This window comes from Epinephelus lanceolatus, chromosome 14 (assembly GCF_041903045.1).
Source record: "Epinephelus lanceolatus isolate andai-2023 chromosome 14, ASM4190304v1, whole genome shotgun sequence".
In the NCBI taxonomy this organism is placed as follows: domain Eukaryota; kingdom Metazoa; phylum Chordata; class Actinopteri; order Perciformes; family Serranidae; genus Epinephelus; species Epinephelus lanceolatus.
This window is the reverse complement of record NC_135747.1, coordinates 34,598,276-34,617,980: the sequence shown is the minus strand read 5'-3', so window position 1 is coordinate 34,617,980 and position 19,705 is coordinate 34,598,276. Positions and strand designations below refer to the sequence as shown.

General features: G+C 39.9%; 1 protein-coding gene across 1 annotated transcript in view; it reads left to right on the top strand.

The window, feature by feature from the left end:
• The first annotated feature begins 3,793 nt into the window (after positions 1 to 3,793).
• LOC117251540 (aryl hydrocarbon receptor-like) overlaps positions 3,794 to 19,705 on the top strand; it is a 68,488-nt gene continuing 52,576 nt past the window's right edge. The window contains exons 1-2 of the mRNA XM_033617950.2: positions 3,794 to 4,369; positions 11,537 to 11,724. Coding sequence (XP_033473841.1) covers positions 4,329 to 4,369; positions 11,537 to 11,724 — 229 coding nt within the window. The 5' untranslated portion in view covers positions 3,794 to 4,328. The remainder of the gene's footprint in view (positions 4,370 to 11,536; positions 11,725 to 19,705) is intronic.

Sequence of the window (19,705 nt, the reverse complement as noted above, 5' to 3'; positions counted from 1 at the left end):
GCAGAAAAGATTCAAAATCCAAGAATTGGGTTTTCACGGATGTATTTTCTAACCAAAAACCCATTCTAGAAACCCATTGAAATGCTAACTTATTTCACTCTGTGTCAGTGTGAGAACTTCTGGCAGAAAACCACAACGCTGACGCATGCGCCCAACATCCAGAATTGTCAGAGCGTTTTCTACGGTGGCCCTGAGAGCTCAACGCACTGCAAATTAAGAAAACATGAAAATGAAAAAAACATCTTCACCAATTTGACGACACATGCAGCATTTAGAAAACATTCATCAAGTTTTCTCTTGAGTCGTCTTAGCTTAATATGAGCATTGTTTTTTTATGGTGTCAGAAGACAAGAAGAACTGCAGCTTTTGCTGTGCTGAGGACGTTCAAGGGTGCTACAGTCAGTCAGAGGAGATGAGTGTTACCTGTGGCAGATGGCAGAGCGAGTAGTTGTAAGCTGAAGGAGGTTGAGGACATGAAGTTGCAGTGGGCCATTGTTTTATCTTTCTCAGAGATTTGGCTGGAGGATAAGTGATGCCTGTTGTGGCAGCAACTCAAGAAACTGGTGGACACCAGTGTTGGAGGAACGATTGAGGTTGCAGAGATATGAGAGAGGAGCTTGATGAGGCTGTGAAGAGGTTATGGGAAACCATCAGAGGATTTTGGAGTGCGAGGCAGAGCTTTGTTCATGCTGACCTTGACTGTAGAGACAGCTGACCAGTGGAGGGAAAGTTTGGTCTCTGTGGAGCAGACAGCATCAGAGGGCTCAGAGGAAGCTTTACCCTGAGTCCTGCAGAGGTCACTGAGGTAGCGCACAGTCATGAGGCAGCATGAGTATCTTGCAAACCGCCCTCACATAGCAACTGACTATCTTAGACGTCATGGATGACGTGAAAGGTACCCTGAGTGTGTTGGTTGTTAATGTTCTGGGACACCGTGCCAAGTTCTGCCTGTTACATGCATTGTCTTCTTTCAAAATAAACTTCTGTTTTCACCAGAAATGTACAATTTGCATATAGTCTCTATCAAAATAAAAGCACTTCAGCAGTGCAACACCACAAATTGACTTTTCTGTCCTTCAACACCAAACACATGTTGTTAGGTTTAGGAAACAAGAACATGGTTTGGCTTTACAATCATATGGGAAGCAAACACCAGCCTCAAGGGTGAAAGTCGATGGTTGCCCCTCCAGCCTGCCCTACTCGGACTTTTGCCACCTTAACTTTGATTGTTGGCCCACCCTGGTTCCCCCTGGCGACAATAACAGCAACTGGCAGCGAATCATGCCGATGTGAAAGGACAGATTTTTTTTGTTGGTGTCTAACACCAGAAGTTGCTGAGTTTTCAACGACTTCAGAGTGAGACAGGGTTGGTCGTGGACCCTGTCTTACAACTTTTAGTACTGTGAGATTATGAAGAAGCCCTTAGCCAATCCCTTAACATCATTATCAGTGACCTATGGCCCAACTACACATTTCAAGGTTTTAATTTCAGTAGCTTGTTCATTTATGAATATGTGGACATCAAATCCCCGCTCACATGTATTGGACATACTCTCACAACTTGTATAAAAAGACCGAAATGAACACTGTAAGCTGACTACTTGATTACTCTAACTGAATTATTTAAACAGCATTCATTTGGGGATGTCAGAACCTTTTTGATCCATATAAGCATTTAATCCCTGTAAACAGTTTCCACTTTATTTAGAAATGAGACGCTAATTAAATGTAGTCGACTATGATACAACCTATCGGCATGTTGGCCTAGTTTTCCTCCTACATGTGTTGTGGGGGTCTTCAGCACCCTCAGGGGGTCGATCGGGTCATGTGACTCAATGTATGCACGTCCATAGATGAACATGGAGACATATCTGTTTTTGTCTGCTGTCAAAACACAATAACGTCAAACCTGTGCACCTCTGTTTTCACACAATCGGGCAGGACTGAAATCATGAGTCCAACTTTCCCCGAGGCAAATTATTTGAATAATTGATATTTAATTTATTCTGCAAACTGCTCAGTTATATTTTCTGTAAAAGTTTTTTCCAGCATAAAGGTCTCAATGCAGTTTCAGGGATTTCTTGTATTGTATTTTTTTTTTTAAATTTTTTATTTTTTTTTTTTCAGTGTGTATGAAGAGTCTGTTTCAAACACTTGATCACATTCTTTGTTTTATTATTATTATTTTGTTTTTTTATCAAAGTATTTAAATTATTTCATAGGTTCTGGTTTAAATCTGGAATCTGTTCTAACTTTCATCTATATTTTTATGTCTTTTCGCATTTAAGAATAATGAGTTCTTTAATTTGTCAATAGTTTTAAACTTTGAAACAGAAGAAAACAGTATATTTGAAATGCTCTTGTTCCTCTTGAGGGCGTGTTGGTGTCTGCTTTTGATTGACAGCAGCTGGCAGCCTCGGTAGGAAAATGAGACAAACTGACCAGTCTACATGAAACACAGCCGTCATTAACATTATTATTTCCACCTGACATGACAAACTGTCTCTTGTAAAAATGCCTATAAAATCAAATTAATGTTTTTCTTTAATTTAACCTAAATGATGACCGGATCTTAATACAAAGAAAATGAATATTTCCCCATGATATGACCTGCCGGGGCGTCGGTGGCTTAGTGGTTAGAGCAGGCGCCCCATGTACAAAGGGTTCGACTCAGTCCCTCTCTCTTTCTCCTCCTTCACACACTTAGCTGACCTATCCATTAAAGGCAAAAATGCCCTGGTACTCCCCACCAGCAGCAGCCTCTGAGGCTGAAAAATGAAGCCAGTGCGGAAGTGCCAAAAACTGCAGTTCATCGAACAGCTGTTTGCTGCCTCCAAAACAGAATAAATCCCCATAGACCCCCATGCTAACATGCCCAACTTTATAGCAGAAATAAACATGTTTGCAGCCTGATACAAAAAGCCAACGCATGTGCATGGTTAGGTCGAGGAAAAAAGAACGGGAAGGAAACACCGGCCTCCAGGGTGAATGTCAGCATTCGCCGTCTTAACTGTCGTTGTTGTCCAACCACCTTTCCCCAGACTCTGCCAGGCATCGTTGAACAATAGCCATGTGTCATGCAGACATGAATGGATGGCTTTTTTTTGTTGGTGATGCCAGAAGTCACTGAAAATGGAGTGTATTTTAAAAACAGACAATGCATGTAACAGGCTGAAATTGACACGTCTCAGAACGTGAACAACCAGCACACCCAGGGTACCTTGCACGTCATATGTGGATGTGGAATGTTCATGACCAAATGTCAATGTGTGACAACAACCAAATTACTTCAGCTGTAAGCTGGACAGCTGAACAATGAGGCAGTGGCTTTAAATAATCATTTTTAATATCTGTATTGCAGATTGATTGTTATAGATTCAGCCTCATGGTGATTCCTGACAGCAGGTTCTTGTTATTTCCCAACATCTCTGCAGGTAAACACACAGAGAGCTCCTCTGAGTGTAGAAATGAATTCAGTTACATTATTTAAAGTCTAACCCCTGACCCACATTCAGCCCGGGCCACCGGCAGGCTCAACATAAACCATCCCTCATCTCAGCGCTGATTGGACGCTGCTACCCGCTCGGGGACGCGCCGGCGTGGACACGCTCGGCCTGTGTTTCCAGGAGACTCTCCCACGTGCCCGCGCCTGCCTCCTGCCCCCTCTGCTGCAACTCGTAAGAAGCTTCTGGAGCGCGCTCCCGTTAGAAATCTGTGTCGGGCGTGCCCGCCAGTGGAATGCGCGCACCCGGTGCCCCTCCTCCCCTTGCAGCTCATGTCCGGCGCTAATTGAAGTGCAGCACTGATGTAGATGATAAAATGTAAATACTTGAAGCTTCTGCTGCGTTTGAGTCAAGTTTATAGTTGTATTTATAAAGTGTATGATGAGGAGGAGGAGGATCCATCTGCACACTGCGGCTCCTCTCTCATAATCTCATCCTGTTTCTCTTCATGAGGATGAAAACTCAACATCGCCTTTTTACTTGGAGCAACTTGATCATGTCGTGAGGGCAGATGGGACAACTGTGTCGTTATTTCCCTCAGTCATCCTCCTCGGATTCTGCTGCGTCTGGTTTTATTTTCCTCTGCAGATTTTATTTTAACTCCTGAGAGGAGCGGCCCATAAAACAAGGCAGAGGCGTCCTGTTAACTTATTTATTCGGATATTTTTTTTAAATTTTATTTGTTGTATTAATTTTCAAGGATGTGTTTACGGTCCTGATCTGGAGGATTATTGCAGAATATTGTTGGTGGCTTACATGTAGCGGAGACAGAGGCTCTGTGTATTTCTGAGGGATTCATCAGAAGCTTATATAAGAAGATCCGTCATGTATGCAGGACGCAAGAGGAGAAAACCGGTGCAGAGAGCGTGAGTTCATTTTATTTTTGTTTTTAATGTCAATTCCAGTGATATCCACATAAAATACCTTCCTATTAAAACATAAAAAAAGGACCTGGACAGTCTGCTTTAATTATGATGTCAATTATAAATGCACAAACCTGCTGCAGCCCTGATTATTCCTGCAAAACAAAGCAAAGAGTTTCTTATCGATTTTGGAAGTGGATTTAATCCAAAAATTCGTTTGCGTCTTTACGCACACTTACTGCAACGCACCTGCAAAGCGCTAAATATATATTTATATTTCCTCATATATTTTGTGAGGTTCTGTGATGAAATATATGAGGTGGAAATTTGCAGTGCGTTGTAAATGTTGTGCAGGGTCGCTTTAATGCCTGCGGATTACTGCAGGCCTGCAACTGCGGCCTGATTTTAACCTTCAGCGTTTCCGTCTGTGGTTTTTATTATAGAGTCGGTTTCGATATAATCCAGCATGTAAAGTAAAATGAGACACAAATTAGTTTTTTAATTCGTTGTTTTATTTTTTAGAGATGTCCTGGTGCAGAGTGTTGCGCCATTTTCTGTCAAAACGCCCTTCAGAGGATCAGAGAGCGTTTTTTTTCTCCTGAGGTTGTTGTGATTGGTGTGGTGATATTTAATGTTCCATCGTTTCCTAATCAAATAATATATTTTTTAGGCTTAATATATTAAAAAAAACATATAAATTAAAGTAACTGCCCTTATTTTTAAAAAAAAAAAAAATTTAGATGGAGCTGTTTTAAGGATTTTTACTAGACTATAAAATCCACAAACGCCTTTTTCCCACCATAAATATGTGATTAAATCCTCAGCAGTGATGATAAAAATAATCCAAATTAAATATGAACCTTTATCATAAGGTCTGAGCAGCTGCAGTAACTGTTTTGGTGTGACATCATACTCAGGCAGCCTCACACTGACGCCATTTCCCTCTCAACAGTATTTTTTAAAATAAAACAGGGACAAACATTTCAGTAAAATGCAGATCTACACAAAACATCCAGAGCAGGCCTTTGATCGTCTTTGTTCAGTGATGTGATCACATGTGACTGAGTTTGGAAAAGCTCCAAACTGTGCACAGTAAGACACAACACACAGTCTGCAGCCTGAGGAGGACGGTATGGTGACCTGCAGCTTTACTGTGTGTGTGTGTGTGTGTGTGTGTGTGTGTCACTATATGATGCTGCTGCTCCAGTTTTACTTCACTTATGGAATAATGTTTAATATATGAAAGGTAGATGCTTTATTAACTCCCAAGGGAATTTTATCCCAGTAGATTTTCTACAGGGATAAAGAATAAAAACACACAGCAGTAAAAGGACTACAGAGAACTGTCACTGTGACATAGCTGCAGGGGGGACGCAGGGGACAGGGCCCCTCAGTATTTAGCACATGTGCATTTGTTCCCCCATCCTCCAATAACAACATGACAGTAGCAGAGGACTTTTATAATGACAGGATTAAATATATTTACACTATAAATTGATGCAGAAAAGGCCAAAACCTGGTCCTTGGAAAGTCACCATTTCAGGAAATTAAGTGTTTGACACTCCTTCATTTCATGTGTCCTGCCCAATGTTGAAAAGAAACTTACGCCTTAGCACTCTCAAACATGTGCTAATGGTGGCAGTGCAAATGTAAGATGATTAAATTTAAATGTAAAAACAGTGCAACGATATTAAATACTATGGATAACAAAGAAATTAAAGGTAAATATGAATGCATGAATGCTTTTGCATAAATAATCAACCTGCCAGTGAAACATGTCACAGGATGAGACTGTTTCTGTTCAAAATGTTTTAATCTGGGGAAAATTGAGGCACAAACTGCACGATAATTCCTAAAAACTCAGCGTCTGCAAATGAAAAATCTCCATAATCCTCCTTTGTGATGAGACAGATTGATGAGGGACTAAAACTGGAGGTGAGACACTTCTGGAGGCTGAAATTTGATTTAGTGGGTCAGTTTTTCTGATGATGATGACGAAGCTTTTCCTGTACACAAAGACATGGATACAATAATTAATCAATGGGTGTTTTGATAATTGATTGATTGATGATGTATTGCTTTTTGTATGTTAATCAAGCTTCAGTTCAATCATAAAAACAGAAAAAGTACATCTAAGTGGTGACCAGACGTCTCCAGATTGAGCAACAGTTGAGTTTTGAATTGTTGATCAGATTAAATAGGAATTTTGAGCACATTATTTTGTCATCTGGCAATTTATGATGTATATTTGAGATGTTTTCATGACACCCTGACCAAACAGTTAATAGAAAAAAATAATGGTTAATAGTTTAACTGTCGAAAAAAGTAGAAAAAAATATACTTTCATGAGACTGAACGGATAATAGAAAAAATAATAAGTGGACTAATTATAATGAAAACATTTGTTTATTACAGTATAGCACACACACACACACACGAAATCCAAGATATTAATATTTTCTGATTATGTTAAATGCTTTCTTGCATTCGTAATGTTCGTAAACAACAAAAACTAAAAAAATAGTCAAATAAATTAATTAATGAATTAATAATCATACTTATACTACTACTACTACTATTACTATTACTACTACTAATAATAATAATAAAATGATAAAATAAAAATACATTTTGTCATTTCAGAAACTGTTTATGCGTACTTTTCATTTATATATGAAAATATATTTATGTGAATGTAAATATGGTCAAAACTGTGATTTAACCCTTATTTCTTATGTTTTATGAAGCAATCAACACAATGAATATCAAAACTTAATCACATTATATATTCTGGTGTAGACTTGCTGACTCACTGCCATCAGCCACACCTCTGTCACTATATTTGATGTGTTGTCCTTGATTGCTCTTTTCTATTTTTACTTCTGTTCTTATTCTATGTGTATATTCTTCTTCTTATCATTATTTATGCCTCTGTTCATCTGTACTTGTGTCTGTCTTTGTGCTGCTGCGACACCTGAATTTACCCTGAGGATAAATATATATTTATCTTTTAACAGAAACAGGGCCTCATGCAGCAACACTGTTTTAAATTTCACTTATGTTTTCTCTTAATTTTCTTTTAAGATAAAAATAAGAGAAGTCAACCCCAGATGCACCAGATTAACTATCCAAATCTGCCCAGGTGTGCTGAATGATGAACTTGATCATGAGTAACCTGTTAGCACAGGTAACGCCCCCTAAACACCATATAAGGGCAGGTGTTGTGCTGTGTGCAAAGACTCTGGCACATGTTCAAGAAAATGGAGAGATGCCACAAACAAAAAGGCTGTGAGGAGAAGAGGAACTTCAGCAGTAGTGAAGTTGACATTCTGGTAAAGAAACCTAAAGTAAATGTGATTTGTCAGTGTTAGTGCTGGTGTTACAGGAAATTCAGAGACGTATATTTTAGTGTGGTTTGTTTGCAAAGATTTTAATTTGTAAAATCACTAGTTATAAAAATGATCAAATATTTGAATGAAAAGAACATTATTTCCCTCTGAAGTGGCGTAAAAGTTAAAAGTGGCATGAGATTGATCTTTTTTTCCATATGTACATAAGTGAAAGGTGTATATAGTTTAAACAGTATTAAGTGTTTAGTTGTGTCTAAATTTAGTACTTTATATTTTTCTAATTCTGATATATATCTTTCTGTATATATTTTATATTCTATAATTTTCTGTTGCCATTCAACTTGCTTTTCTATCTGTGCTGTTTGAGCTGCTGTTACATGTGAATTTCCCCGGTGTGGTATCATTAAAATTTTATCTTATCTCTTAAAACATGAGTAAGGTAAAGTGAAAGTACCTCAAATTTGTATCACCAAAGAATCAAAGAAGCTGAACACACGCAGTGCCATTCAAGGGTTTTTACAGTCTTGATTAAGATCAATGGACAAATTGTGTTTCTTTAACCCACAAACGTAATAACCCAATCAGTATATGTACTGTAAAATATACAATAATTCAAATTTGATTATAAGATGTTCATTTTTTTATGTTCCTCAAATTTAAAACTAGTTTACTCGCTTTGAACAACAATTTGTGGACTGTAAAAATAAGATGTTTTTCTCATATCTTGGTAAAAGTGCTCTTGAGCAGTTGCAAATGTTTCAAAGAAAAAGGCAAAAACAAGAAAACAATGGCTTCTGATAACTAACAAATCACTTTGTGCGTTTACATGGACAGTTCAATTCCACTTTCATTCGGAATGAAAGGCCATTCCGATTAAAAGTGGTCATGTAAACGGTCATTCCGATTGAAAACTAAATCCGATTAAAGGGGGTGGTTTATTCCGTTTGTCATTCCGAATGAAAGAATTTTGTGCATGTAAATGCTCATTCCTCTTTAAGTTCATGCCGGTCTTTCTGCGCATGCTCGTTTCCTTGCCCTTCTGGCTCGATGACGTATACAGCGCACATAGCAACGGGCTGAGAGAAAGCAGTCAGACTCGTTGCACTCACCGGTTTCCGTACGCCACAGCACGGTCTTCTATCTCCCTTCTTCGACCTTCTACCTCTCTCCTCCTCCTCAACAGACGAAGCATTAGCAGAACAAGGTTGTTGTTGTACTGCTACTTCAAGAATATAAGCAAAACAAGCCTGAAAAAGAAAAGAACAGCGTCGTCAAGCATCTTGTTATCCGGAGCAAGGACTACAGTGTTTTCTTCCGATAAACATTAACATGTAACATCCGCCCCGCCTCCTATCCAATCAGATACCTTCCCTGCCCCAAACCTTGCACAGACCTGAATACAGCCGATTAAAAGGCGATTAAACTGATCTCCTGTGTAAACCCTCATTCGGAATGAATATTTCTCATGTAAACTACCTGGAAAAACTTTAATTCTGAATGATTTCATTCAGATTTATTTCATTCCGAATGAGAAGCCATCATGTAACCGCACCCATTGATACTAACTGAAATAAGAGGAGATTTGTTCATTCGCTTTCTGCATGGGACCTGTTGACCAGGAAGTAGGTTGCACACAACCCCATAGCACTATGTTAGCTCTACATCTGTGTGTTGCCATGCATGGAAGTGAAAAGGAGTGTATAGACTTTTATAATCTTATAGTCTGTTAACCTGTTTTTTTTTTTTTGTCCCTGAATTTGTAAAGCGTCTTTGAGTGCCTTGAAAAGCGCTATATAAGTATAATGTGTTATCAATATTATTATTAGTAGTAGTATTATTATTATATACAGACTGTCACGTTAGCAGTTCCACCAAGGAGTGATTTTTTTTCCTCTTCTCCTTTAAAGACGTCTCATAAGAGGTCCATTATTTAGGACAGACATGATTAAACCTGAATTTATGCAGCAGAAATGTGTTTATCATTGAGTTTATGTTGAGGTCTTCTGCAGGGTCTCAGACCCCAGCTGGGTACTGTTGTTATAGACTGTGTATAGACTGTAGCTCTGTCAGTAGAAGATCCCACAGTTGCAGGTGATGATGGTCGGGAACTCGACAACAAAATCAGGGTGAAACACCTTCGAAGCCAACCTGTGAAAATGCTGACTAAAACTGAATATGCAAAAACAACAGAGAGGATCAAGATGATGATGAATGGATACTAAGGATCACTCAACTCCAATAATGATTATAGGCACATTGAGATTATTATTATTATTATTATTATTATTATTATTATTATTAGTATTATTAGTATTAATTATTTATTTATTTATTTATTGTTTTTTGGGGGAGTTTTTCCTTATCTGCTGTGAGAGTCCAAAGGACAGAGGGATGTTGTATGCTGTAAAGCCCTCTGAGGCAAATTGTTATTTGTGATATTGGGCTTTATAAATAAAATTGAATTGAATTAAGATTATAAATAATACAGAAATAAATAGCAGACATACAGAGCAGAGTGTCAGAAGTCACATAACTGAAATCATCTGAGTGCATCACTTCAGTTTTCAGCCAGCATCAAATGAACTTGTGAATCTGTGTGTTTATTTTTGTTCGCGTAGTGTCTGAGCTCAGAGGTCACTCTCCAGATGTTTCTGCAGGTTTTTTGTTTTATTTATGCTGAAAACAAAGTCTGTGGTTCGCTCAAGCTGAAACCTATTTTGTTCCATGACGTTAATCACACCCACAAATATGTTGCTGTTTTTCTTTATACGTTTCTATTGACATTCTTCGTCTGTGGTTCAAACAGAGCAGGGTTTTATCAGGACTTAGCTGCATAAGATTTTTTTTTTTCTGTGCTAATTTTCCATCAGAGCCCTGCAGTGTGAACAGAGCAACGTTCAGGGTTTCACCACAAAAAGTCATCATTCATAGTTGTGCCTTTTATAAGTTTGTCGTTATTTTTTACTTTAAAAACCACCAGCAATTGTGTGCAGCACCAAAAAAGTGACTTCCAGTGGTTATTTTTATTCATTAGCACTTTATTTTTTTTTTTATTTATTTATTTGTTTATTTTAGAGAAGTATTACAAAAATACTCAGTTAAATACTAAACCTAATCTGCCTCCTCTCATGGTGCACGCGCTTTATTTTGGAAAATACCAGCTAGCATCTTTGGGCCTCCACAAGATATATGGGTGAAAATTATGTTTTTGAATAAATTTAAATTTCCCTTTCCCACACTGCTAATTCCAACATTTTATTGAAGGGTTATGATATTCATTAATTAATCATTAAAAATTACTCTTTTTAACCATGTTATAAAATTCTCAAATTTGTTGATGTAATCCCAAAATTTGCTATAGCAGGCTCAAAATGTGAGAACTTTAATGTTATAATCCTAAACATGGTGTAGTACCACCAAGGTGTATTTGTTATAAACTTACAATTAACGTTCATGATCTGAAAACACACTGAAATAGTAACAGCTACGACTGTGCCTACACATTGTAAATCTGGGGTTACGCCATGGTTACGTTAGCTAACCAATGTTATCCCTGTGGCAGCGACTTGTCAATCGACACCTGTCACTTAAAGCGGCCAACGGGTGAGTTATATAAAAATTTACCCCCGTATAGGTCTCACGAATGGGGAAATTAGCCATAGAGACCAAACCTGCTTGGAGCCAGCCCCAAGTGGCCATTAGAGGAACTGCGGTTTTTGGCACTTAATCGTTTGCTTCATTTTTCAGCCCCGTAGGTTGCTCTTTGGTGACTGCTTATGATTTAGTTGTGACCTTTTTCTCCATTTATAATGTTTGTCAGGGTGAAGCAGGCACCGGCTGAAGGGGCCAAGTCCAACCCGTCCAAACGTCACAGAGACCGGTTGAACGGGGAGCTGGAGCGGTTGGCCAGCCTGCTGCCTTTCCCTGAGGAGGTCACCGCCAGTCTGGACAAACTCTCCATCCTCCGCCTGAGTGTCAGCTACCTGCGAGCCAAGAACTTCTTCTCTGGTAAATATAAAAGGATGTGTTTGACATGTAACAGCAGTGTCTCTTTGTGTTACTTGCTGGTGTGCCTGAACGCTGCTCATTATTATATCAAACATCATGCAGTTGAATCTTGATTTGTTTGGTATTAGGTCGAGTCTTTTGCACAGGAACAGTCACATGGATGCATTGATCGCGTCTGTCACATAAACCTGTTTCCAATTAGTGGGACAGTTTTAGGATATCATCTTGTGTGCCATGACACTCAGAGAAGATCAATATCAAATTAATGAGCATGAGTATATGTCCAGCACACAGAGAGAGGTCTGCAGCATGTGTAGCTTAGCTTAGCACAGAGACTGAATGCAGAGGAATGGTTAGTTCGAATCCATCACATGTAGAAAACATATAGCTTCCATTAATCCCACAGTTGTTTTATTTGATGAACATCATTACAGCATGCTGCTTGTTTTGAAGTCCAGTCCTGATAGAGAGAGAGACATAATTTACGGCTTCTGTTCCAGAAACATGATTCAAAACCACGCTGACATCTCTCGCAATACAAGACCTGAAAATCCAGCCCTACATGTCAGCAAACAGCCTGTTTATACTTGGTGTTAACATGTTTTTAGGTGATCCAACAACCCGGTCTCAGTCCCAAGTCATCGATATCAAGGTGAAATGCGGCAGGACAAGAACAAAAGTTCTTGTTCGCAACGTGGTGTTGGCATCACATGAGATTCTAAAGCCAAACCCTGTTCTTTTTTCCTAAACCTCTCCTCATGCATTTGTTGTTGGAGGAAAAAAATGTCAATTGGTGTTGTTGTAATGACGTAGTGCTTTTATTTTGAAAGATAAAACACAAGTGTCATTTGAAAGAAGACAGTGCATGTAACAGGCAGAACTTGACATGATGTCCCAGAACATCAACAACCAGCACACCCAGGGTACCTTGCACGTCGTATCATGGCATGGAAGGTCCATGACCAAATGTCGATATGTGACGAGGTCGGAGTGAGAATACGTTGGATCCAAACACAACTGGACAACCGAGACACATCACCCTTCACACCTGTGTCCACCTTGCGTCTCCAGCTGACCACTTGTGTACAGATTTCTTAACTTCTGACATCACTTATGCAAGACAGTCAAAGAGCCCTGCGCACAGTTATCATGTCCACACTCTCACTGTCACCAAAACAACCACCACATTGTGCATTGATGAAGCAATCCATGTCACATCAGGAAAAATAGCATTTACACTACAAAAGATGATCTCACCAAGTGGCTTGAGTGATTGGATCATAATGCATCTCAGTGGTTGTTTACACTTGTATTCAGCACTGTTCACAATCGGATTACCCATGACTGATGATAATACCAGGCTCAGATAGTCATTTTACATCACTACCACCGGAGATAGTGGGGGGCAGTGTAGCATAGATCAAGCAAGACACGACTGTAGGACACATTTTGTAGGAGACATTTTAAAAATGCCAGAATGCAACAAATCAGTAACAAAGTCTTAAGAATTCTCCGTCCAAATGTTGCAGTGCATGTTATGGCTTCACAGACCACCACCATCTACAACCCTGCGTCTGTTAAAAGGTACATTAGTATGATCTCATCCACTGTTGCCATGTTTTGCCTTGTTTCCTCCAAGCGGTTATTTTTGCATTTCCGTTGTCAAAAGTTGTAGATGTAACCAACAGAACTGCTCCATTCTGTCTCATTTATAATTTTTTTGTCACCCCTCTGTTGAGGTACCTTGCACACAGATCTGATGCTAAAAGGTGGAGCTAGAAACTCTGTAGTCGGTTGATTGGTCTAGACAGATTTGTCACTCTTGCTTGAAAAGGACTCAATGCACAAACCTGCTATTTTTTAAATATCCCATCAGTTGCGACAGCGACTGTAAACAGTCCAGCCTGCTGGATGAGGTGCAAGTGTTAGTCTGCATTGACGAGATTGCAGTGAGGAGAAAATACAGCAGGAGCTGGAAAGGGTTAAAGTACATATCTGTAAGAGCCACACATATTTATATTTGGCAGAGATCTGTGTTTATATGACATACACAAGTTCTGCTATTATCTAAGTTTACACAACGGTTTCTGTATACTTTGAATGGTGTATAGTAGTGGTTATGTTTATATTTACTTTATGTGCTAGATTACAGGCACGAGTTACTAAGGCAGATCCAGAGACTGTGGATAATATTATGCATAAAAGACGACATGAAGTTTGTGTTGATTTGGATCGTAATAAGTAGGGGTGTAACGGTACACAAAAATCTCGGTTCGGTACGTACCTCGGTACACAAGTCACAGTTCGTTTTTTTTTTCGGTACAGTAATGAAAAAAATAGACAACTATTAAATATCTTTTACTTATTGGTAACCTTATTAAAACATACCACCACAGCAGTTAACTCTTTTTACACAATTTTTGAATGAAACAAATATATATAAAATCCTGCTTTTTCACATTGTTTGAATGAAAATAGAAATATAAAAGTGAAAAATAAAATCCTGCTGTTTTTTTAACACATTTTTTGAATGAAAAATATAAATATACATTTCTGCTTTAACAGTTTTACTCAATTAAAATAAAAAGTATAGTGCAGCTGGTCAGCTTTAAAGCCTGCTCAGATTCAGTTTTACTAGGAACTTACTTAGCTTTCCCACTTTGTTAAAGTGCAGTAAACAAAACATGCTTATATCTAAAGTGCAGCTTAAACAATTTTACTCAACTCCAATGGCGTTGGTTATTTCTTTAGCGCGATGGTCAGGGAAGCGCTCTTTCTTTTTAAACGACGACGATATCGTAGTTTGCACCAGATTGCTTTTTCTAGTTGTGCCGGTTAACGTTCAAACTCGGGTGGTGTCGCTTTAGATGCGTTAGCATGTTAGACGTGTTTCCAAGTACATACCCGACCGCTGTTCCGCAGTGTCGGCACACTGCTTTTGTCTTGTCAACTTGTTTATTTCCATCTTCGTATTTTATCCTGAAACCAAAGTGTTCCCAAACGGAGGACTTAAGGTTTGCGGGTGGGTCTTCAGGTTGGTCACGCTCACTTGCCATGTTGTCAAAATTCGAGAATGCGCTGCACAAAGTGAAAGCGGAGATTTACGGGACTCGGTCTGTCACTCAATTATGTCCGTCAGGGAACTAGATATTTTAAATGGTTCGGCTCGCAAAAACGGAATTAAAATAAAACAAAACAAAATAAAATAATATCCTGCGCCCAATAATTCGGTACAGGGTCGTGCCGAACCGAAAGTCGCGTACCGAACGGTTCGACACAAATACATGTACCGTTACAGCCCTAGTAATAAGTTTATGACCGTGTGAAGTTGCAGTGTTGAAGCGTAGTAACGGGAATATGATGAGAATATATAGAACTAGGACATCGAGTTGGTCATGGACCGTACGAGATATAGAAGGACTTGGCCTGTCATTTTGTTTACTATTTAGGATTCTCAATAAATTTCATTAAATGTTTCCCTGCCTCATGTGAAGACTGTGGATGTTCAGAAAAGGAACAGAAACACATGTCAAAACCGAGACACCTCAAAAAGGTTGAGTTGAGTAGGAACTTTGGTATGTTGCAACAGCCATGACAATATCTGTACGGGTTCCAAGAGTACTATACCTGCTCACTGTCCTATTACTGCCAATAAACTTTAGTTAGATACACAATGTTTCAGCCCTCACACCTTCATCATATTAACCTGGTGCATCTCATAAAGTTTATTGCAAGTAGTAAAACAATGTGCTGGAATTCCCTTCTCTTCACATATGGACAGTTTCCTTGCATGCACCTGTCCACAAGTTCTTGAAGGTGTGCTTGAGCCTCAACATTCAAGGGTACTGAACTGAAAGTGTTTGGTGGAAACATGGATTTTGTTGTTGTCTGAGACTTTTCACTTTGCCCTCTAGCGCCATCCATTATAAAGGAAGTATGAGGGCAACGATGGTTAGAACGTTTAAAATAACTATCTATTTTGGTACATAAATGGAGTGCAAATGAGCGCCAACATCTTTGGTAGAGTGGTGTGTTTGAGTGATAAATTCAAACCAAAGGGAGCAGTTCAAAGCAGGCGACTGTTCCTAAATGCCCTCAGTTTATTGCTCCGGTCCCTCCGACCATTACGAATGTCACAACAGCCGAGTCGCTCATCTCTGTATTTGCGCTGGATGTGTTTCCCCACATCTCACGGCTCATCTCATCAACCAGAGATGTGGAGACCACCACAGCAAGAGGAGAGCAACCAGCCACCGCCTTATTCAGATGATTTCATCCCGGGGAAAGGCCCTCAATATTTCATTGAGACCCATGTCTATGTATGCGTGTGTGTGTGTGTGTGTGTGTGTGACATCACTTACTCGAGGATTAGGAGATGGAGCTTTGGCGTCCATTAAAACCGTACGCCAAAGCATAGGGAAGAGTTGCATGCCAATGGATGGATGTGTACAGTCGTCTTCTACTATGCAGAGTGAAGACATTGTTATTTTAGGCGGTGATCTTTCAAAGAGAATGCTGCAATGCGGCCGTCAGATGCTCTTGATGCATGAATAATTGAGAGAAACCCCGGAGTTTAAAGAATTTATGAAATGGAGGCAGAGCAATGTTTGTTTAAGGCAGCGGCTTTTTGAGATGGTTGTTTGGGGTGAGACGGACAGGATACAGCAGCGGTGATATGAGTGTGTTTCAGGCGCATGTTGCAAATGCATTTCATATTTTTATTGTGTGTGTGTGCGGCTGCTTGGTTCATATGTTGTGTGTATGTAGAGGATGCCCCAAAGAAACAAACACAATTGAATCTAGAGCTGTTTTTTCTTCTGACTATTTCTATTTTTACAGTTTCATCAATAGAAGTCACGTCTATTATTCCCACTGAATAACATATGGAAGTGTTCGGCGGCTACTCGACCTGTCAGAATGAATTATTGATAATAGATTTCAGTACCAATAGGTCAAAGTGTAGCCTATAGACGAGCCCTCTTGTCTAACTGCATTAGCCTACTTCCTGGACAGTCTCTAAGTAATTAACGAGCTCAGGGCTCTTACATTAAGAAAGCAGCTCCGCGGAGAGAAAGCTGTAGACCCCGAGGGGCCCATTGCTCCAGGCCGCTTCTGTGGTCAGCCATAATTGTTGTATGTAAACAGCACAAATCCCGCTTGTCAGAGGCAACTGAAAGTGGGTGGTCTGCGGAGCGGTGACTTAGCTCCAGTACACTCTGGGAACGCTGCCACTGCTTCAGCTCTTGGCTCTGTTTGGATGTTTAGACGAACTGTTAAACACTAAGGGAGTTTCACGTACATGAAATATTAAAATGCATCAGAGTTGCTTTGTGTGGTGGAGAGTTTTCTTGAAGAATCATTTTATTGTTTTGGAGTTTGTCGTACCCAGACACTGAGGGTCAGTGGCTGTGCGTGTAGCTGAGTTTGTCAGAGTAGGAGTTGAACAAAGCCCCGGCAGAGCCTGGTTAATCTGGCTGACAGTATTATCCAGCCCAGCTGCCATCTTTGTTATTGTCAGGCGCTACAATGGGCTCGTCCCTCTCAGCCAGTCTGAGGAGAGGGGCGTTAACTGTCCTTAAAACCGATAACGCTGGGATCACCCCCACTCTGGGTGTGAGGCAGCTCTCAGCCATAAGAACCATCTTCACAGCTGTTGTCTGCCTTTTGGATCATTTATGCTCCATGCGTGACAACTGAGCCGCGGCGGCCGATGAGTTGAATATGGAAATTTGTCTGTGAGTTGTTTGTGTCCCTGGAGGTGCTGCAGCCCCACATTATGACACTGACTGCTCATGTGTCAGGTGCAACTGTCAACAGCATCATAATCCTGTAAGAGTTACACTTTGAGCTGCAGCTTTACATCACCTTACTGGTAGTTTGGTAACAGTTGCGCCCTGAAAGGTCACATGCAGTGTGTCCAGCATTGATAATGTTGTCACAGATAATATGGTGTGGAGAATCAGTGATACGCTTATTAGTATTAGTGTGCTCTCTCCCAGTGATCCATGTGTGGGGTGAGCTCTCTAGTCCACTGGTTCCCAAATGGTCCAGCCACAGGGTCCAGATTTCTCCGTAGTGATTAGTTCATGGTCCACACAGTTTAATATATTCAGTGTCATACTTGCATTTGGTCATGTTGTCGAGCAACTTTGCTATCTCTGTCAAGTAGCTGTCCATTAGTCACTGACTCTACAGCAGGAAGTGGAACTTCAGAATAAAAGCTGTGTGCCAGAAATTCACCATACTTCAAAATAAAGCGTGTTTTATACAAACAGGTTCGCAAGTCACTCGTGGTTACATTCAGAATGAACCCGTGACCCGTCTTTGGACCATGACCCACCAGTTGGGAACCACTTTTCTAGTCAAAATGCTGCTCCAGAGACACTTACTTCAACAACTAGTGGTCATGTCATAAAAAAGTCATATTTTGTGTGTGTGCATTTCCTGTGCAGCCCTAAATCATATGCTGGCTCCCTAAAATGGCACTCAACCACCAGAACAAAGATTATTGTTTCAAAAGCTCTAAAATTCTGTTGTTTCTTGCTCTGTATGTTATTTTATTCTCTGTACAGTGACCTTGGGTGATTTAAAAGGCGTCTTTTTTTAAATAAAATTTATTATTATTGTAATGAAATGATCAGTATGCAGTTAAGTTTCTGAAAATCTCAGCTGGGGGAGTTCCCTCCAGACACCCTACAGTGTTGAGTTGCAGTAGGTGTAGATTGAAAATGACCACCTATGTGACTATGTGATCACAGCCCTGAAGACCTGCACAAACAAAGCACTGAATGTATGCAGGGTTTGTAGGGTGTATATCAGCATTTAAAGAATAACAATATCTGCATGCATTTGTCTGTGCAGTGTAAAAGCGTGTAATAAACTTCATGGCTTTCAGGAAGAACCACAGACCATTACAGACTACTGTCACAGACCTTTAGTGTTGTTTGCAGTGATATTAATATTATTATTATTAATAAAAGGCTTCCTTCATCACTCCTTCAAGTATAAGTTGCCTTGTACAGTGTATGCAGAGATTGTTGTAGAGATGTTTCCTCGTCTTTTCTGAAATTCATGTATTTCCTGTAAGACTCTCCATGTACCTGGAACCATGCAAACAAACAGCTACAAGGGACAAATAACCTCTCTGTTACATCTAGCTCAGTGCGATTTCTTTTTCAGCTTGAAAGGAAAGTAAAAGAAATCACACAGCATTATACATCATCTCAAACCACCCTCTACAATATGTACGACAGCGTAGCCAGCTAATGAAGCATTCGTTCGAGCAGATGAGCAGTGGTCAGTCAGGATTGGTCGTGTGGGGAAATCGTTACGCTGTTTACGGTGAGAAAACTCTGACAAGATCCTGGATGACACAACTAAGCCAATAAAGGCTCTCATGGGTTTCTTGGAATAGTCCATCGCCCACAGCCAAATGCCTCAATTAACCCTTTTCCTTTTCCCACGTGCCCTCATTCACACCCCATCCCTTCTTCTTCTGTCTTGTTTTTCTGAAAAGGTTTTTCTGAGTTTTCGAGGCAGGCTACAAGAATAAAACCTGCATTCACGTGACCTTTGTTGCATAACCAGCACTCTCGCAGATGCATGTCAGATGGTCGTTATTGTGCTCGGAGCTTCAGATAGATCACAGTTTAGACCTGTAGTGTTACAGGACATAAAACCATGATTAATCCTGATTTACTCATAGCAGTATGCCTGTTGTTAAAGTGAACCGCAGCTCTGTCACATACACTCTATTGTAAATATAGATGGACATTAGGAGAAATAATCCCTGCTGTGACTGTGGGAGGATTCACTGCACTGTGGTTTGGTGTTGGCTGTGTGTTTGACACTGGAGGATAGTGTGGGAATGCCTCAAGAGTGTATCGCAGATTGTTTCAAGTGTGTGTGATAAAGAAACCCACAAAAAATGATCACCTGAATCTTCAAGCTTTTGCGCCTTTTCACACCTGAAAGTCTGAAA